General features: G+C 32.3%; 1 protein-coding gene across 1 annotated transcript; it reads right to left on the minus strand.

Moving 5' to 3' along the window:
* Window positions 1-111: 111 nt before the first annotated feature.
* LOC107469100 (protein SIEVE ELEMENT OCCLUSION C) lies at window positions 112-4,101 on the minus strand. Its single transcript, XM_016088482.3, has 7 exons — window positions 3,961-4,101; window positions 2,832-2,948; window positions 2,286-2,743; window positions 1,932-2,044; window positions 1,708-1,835; window positions 944-1,435; window positions 112-848 (listed from the first exon to the last, which is right to left on the minus strand). Exons 1-7 carry the CDS (start codon window positions 4,078-4,080, stop codon window positions 231-233), a joined length of 2,046 nt encoding a protein of 681 aa, XP_015943968.3. The 5' UTR covers window positions 4,081-4,101; the 3' UTR covers window positions 112-230.
* Between the last annotated feature and the right edge of the window lie 524 nt (window positions 4,102-4,625).

Raw genomic sequence — 4,625 nt, forward strand, 5'->3', positions numbered from 1 at the left:
AAAAAAAAAAGAAAAAGAACCAAAACAAAAGTAAAATAACCATCGAAAACTAAAATGGTTTAGGTTAGAAATATTATTACAATTGTCACCCATTTTAATATCATAGTTCATGTTGGCCCCACAAACAAAACAACCAAAAACAAGCATAGGCCGAAACTAGAGACAGTTTACGGTTATAAGAATAACAAAGCCAAGGAATTCAACTCTTAATTGTCTTTTATGATAATCAATCATGGTTGATACACCACAAACTTCTTCATAGGACAGTTGCACACTGGACAAGTTACAACACTCCCTTGAGTTGAACCTTCACTTGATGAAACCATGTAAGAGTGATTGCAAGGACCTTCAACAACAAAGTTAGGGTCTAAGAACTTTCTTGCAGTACCAACCAAACCAAACCTTTCTAGATCTTCACCCCACTCGTCAAATCTCCCTAAAACATCCATCAAAACCATTCCTTGAAGCCTTATAATATTATCTTCTTTACAACAACTTCCAATCACTGCCCAACCTTCCTTTTTATCATTCATGTCAAGCATTGCTGATAACTCTGCCAAAACTTGATCAGAACTTGGTGTCTTTCCTAGTCTGATTTTCGATCTTCTCATACTCGCCAACCGAATCCAGAAGAGTTGCATTTTTGTAAAGGAAAGTTGGCTACTCTCATTAATCTCAGTAGAACTTGACATTATATTTTTTATTTGTTCAGTGAGGTTACTATAACCAACATATATTGTTTCTAGCTGCAGACCTTGTTGTTTGAGCTTGGTTATGCAGTCACTGAATTGTTGGATCCATGGCAGGTTTTCACTCCCATAAATGCAAATGTTTTTGCCTTTTTCAACCTGACAAAGTTGTTAAGGTGATTGGCTTAGAAATATAGAAATATCAAGAGACAAATATTCTTCTTATCTAAATACACTATGAAACAAACTCCTACCCAATATGCAAGAAGAGGGTTGATATCACCTAGCAAAAGTTGCATTGTGAGATTCTGGTCTTCCCAGAGCTCTGCCTCTTTTGAAGCTGAAAACGGATAAGCTCGAACGCCCCAAATCATGATCATATCAAGAGCATTGCAATTTGCAACCGTTCCATTCGAATCGAGTGTGACGATTACAGGATCATCTCTGTAGTTCCATTTGTCTTTGATGTACTTCACGACAGCTGAGCTTAGTAGCCTTGGCTTCCAAACAGCATACCAAGGCAGAGAATTCGATAAGAATTCGAAACTACTCTGTTCAGCATCAGTCCATGATGTACCAGAAGATGGAAATGGAATCCACACAATCTCATAACTGTCCTTGAATCTCTCATTCAAAGGATGATCACATGTTTGCTGAACTAGTAAGAGTAATTCTTCGAGCGCAAGTAGCTTCGACTTTGAGATTAAAAGAAGAACTATCTTATCTTTCAGTTTAGTCACACCAAGCTGCAAAATTAGGAGAATCACTGTATTATCATGTTCCTATATTTATCACTTTCAATATAATTTAATACAACTATGCTACGTGTACACCAAAATCAGTTACTAAAGTCAGCTACCAGTATAAAATACATGTTAGAATACAAATACATATTAAAAATAAATTAAACCACACATATATTCATACACAAATACATTGGTGGTGGCTGATTTTAGTGGTTAATTTTGATATACAAATAGTATTTTTGAATTTCATATGCCTATTGATCTGCTTATACCTTCACTTTTTTTGAGCAATCCTTCAATGGCAAGTAATTCTTTGAAGGAAACAATAAATTGAGAACCTTCTGATTATCAATGTGAACCTCATCAGCAAGATTCAATAGCTTGTCTTGTACGTTTCTCTCTGAAACATTAATTAGTGGATAACTCATAATTGTTTTAATATATAACTATAGTTCCATTATAAGAAGAAACAACACTTATGAACCAGAAAAGTAACCTATTTCTTGGTGACACAAATCCACCTGTGCTCTGAGAATGTTGCATATACTTCCTAACCTATATGCCAAACTTGAGAGCTCCCAAGCAGCAATTATTGTTGAATCTGAATACCTGAAACCAAACAACACACAGGTTAGGACAAAAAAATATATATATAATATTAGTAAATGTAAGAAATTATGCTAATTACAATATTAGCCTTACATAAATTTAGATATAATTTACGAGAACAACAAAGCCTTATCCTACTATCATGTATAATATCTACAGTAACTATATTTAGTAAGCAAAAAGAATATGTTTTTAGAATTAATTAATCACTAAGCCTCAAGCCTCAAGGGAAAGAACATGCACTTGGTCATGTTTGTTCTTGGTTCTGAGATCCATGAGTTGACAAAAGCATGCAAAGCTGCTTCTAATGATCCAGTAAACAGCAACATACACCAGAGACTTTGTGGCAGTTACTTTCTCATTTCCAAGCTCTAAATGCTGATGTGGTAGAAAAGATTCAAACTCAATAATGCACATTGCCACATCCATCATTGTCTTAACCAACAAGCTCAATGCCTTGATTTGTGGCCGCAGTGGCCTTAAATTGAAGGGTAGTTGCTTAATCCTCGCTATTGAATCGGCCAAAGTGTTCTGTGGCCGAAGCTGTATGAGTTGCCAGAATTCGCCATATCTTGCAGCGAAAGCAGCTAGGACTAGAACTACTTTCGCATCCCATCTATAATCCTTAATCAAATCAAACAAACTCAATATCCTTGAATTGAGATCGCCGTCCGCGGAGCATTTACAGTTGCAGAAAATCTGCCAATATAATAGATGTTAATTACTTGTGTTACAAGGAATGTGTCGAGTGATCCAAGTTGTCGAATTTAGCAAATTGAAGTAATACCTTGTATGAAATTTTGCTGATGATGCATCCTAATGGTTCAGGACAATCAAGCTGTTCAATTTCGGTTATGTCGTTCTTCAGAATTGGAAAGAAGGCAGAGGATAAATTAGAAGCCACCTGAAGCAAACAAAGCCAATTGAGAAATCATTATCTGAACATTTCAGTAAGGTAAAAGAAAAAAAAAGGCACTATTATTATTTATTATTACTTTTTATGTCAATATATTTTTTGAGCAGTGCTTGCAAAACTATGAATCTAATGATATTCTGATTGGAAAAGGTTAAGATCTCTATGTTCAATAATGTATGGTATCATCATTCAACTGTTGAATTTTTCTTGTATATCAAATTACATTTGAATAATCATATCAATGATCCATCTGTTATAGATGGATACTTGCACTTGTTAAATTAATAAGACACTATTAACGAAACTATTATGATCATATATTTTCAGTTTTTAGGTACTTCTTACTAAATATTAATGCTGAACATTTTCATCTTAAAAAATGATCAATTATTTATATCAAAATAACAATGCACCTTACATAATAAACCCATACAAATGGATTTCACATAGAGAAAGTACAGGAACCAACTTTTAGTTGGTAAATATTAGCCAACTTTAGAATTAGGCATAATCTAATATTTAGGGTTAAGAATTTATAATTTATAATCTAGAATTTAAGTTTAAAAAAGTTGGTTGATGTTGGTTGAAAAAAAAGTTAGTTCCCTAATTATTTTTTGACATATAGACACCAAATCTATACCATCTATCTTGGATAGTGTTGAAAATAGTTATGAATCTCAAAATTTTGAATTTTATTTTAGAATGTAAAGTATAATCTCTCACCATTTATTTCATAAGTAGGACCAAGAAAAAATATAAGAGTGAGAGATTACACTTTATCCTTTAAAGTAAAAATTCAAAATTTAAATGATCCAAATTCTGGATCTCACGACCTCATCATCCTTGATAGATGGTGTAAGTATCTATATTCCAAAACGATATTATTGTTTATGGATCTATATCCTAAACAAGACAAAGAGAAAAAGAAGAGTGAGAGTTATTAATAAATAAAGAGTTTAATAGTGTGAATGCATTTGGGGGTGAAAATATGATTACTAACTATTGTTGAAGCATGAAACATAACACTTCCAACAGCCTGCAGCATAGTCTCAGAATCCAACCAACGACCATCTGGATCGTGTGTGAGGAGAAGCTTCTTTATGAGAATATCATCTAGCATGTTAGAAGTTGAAAGCAGGGAAACCGAGTGCCTTTTATGGAAATCCATGGCTGAAACAATGCAATATAATGGTGAAAATAATCCCACTATTTAAGCATGCTATGTAAAAAAGAATCAAGTATCTTCTTTTTATGCGACACACGCATGAGGTTACTTCCTTTTTTTTTCCCCATGAGGTTACTTCTTTGCTATACTTAAATAGGGTCCATAATAGTTCATATGTATGCCTCTATAAATATTTGGTATATTTATTTTGTTTTGTATATTGAAATATAAAAATATTTAATAGTATATATTAAAATTAGTTATTAAAATTAACTATTAATATAAAAAAATATTAAATAATTAATAAAATTTATTAGTTTTGGTCACTAGTAAATCAGCAATATTTAAGTGTGTAGATTAAAAGTATGTTATTAGATTGTTAAACAAAAATCATTTAGACTAATGGCTAAAAGTATTAGTCAAAAACAATAAACTTTACTTATCTTTTAGCATTTTTTTAATATAAAATACATATTGCAATATAAATATACATTAAAATT

Source organism: Arachis duranensis, chromosome 10, assembly GCF_000817695.3.
Source record: "Arachis duranensis cultivar V14167 chromosome 10, aradu.V14167.gnm2.J7QH, whole genome shotgun sequence".
Lineage (NCBI taxonomy): Eukaryota > Viridiplantae > Streptophyta > Magnoliopsida > Fabales > Fabaceae > Arachis > Arachis duranensis.

What these genes read in the sequence shown, in the direction of transcription:
- LOC107469100 (XM_016088482.3), bottom strand. Translation starts at nt 4,080, where the DNA reads ATGCTAGATGATATTCTCATAAAGAAGCTTCTCCTCACACACGATCCA. An exon ending in TCAGCAAAATTTCATACAAG is followed by an intron (nt 2,744 to 2,831) that starts GTATTACTTCAA and finishes TTATATTGGCAG; the next exon opens with ATTTTCTGCAACTGTAAATG. An exon ending in ATTGCTCAAAAAAAGTGAAG is followed by an intron (nt 1,436 to 1,707) that starts GTATAAGCAGAT and finishes CTAATTTTGCAG; the next exon opens with CTTGGTGTGACTAAACTGAA.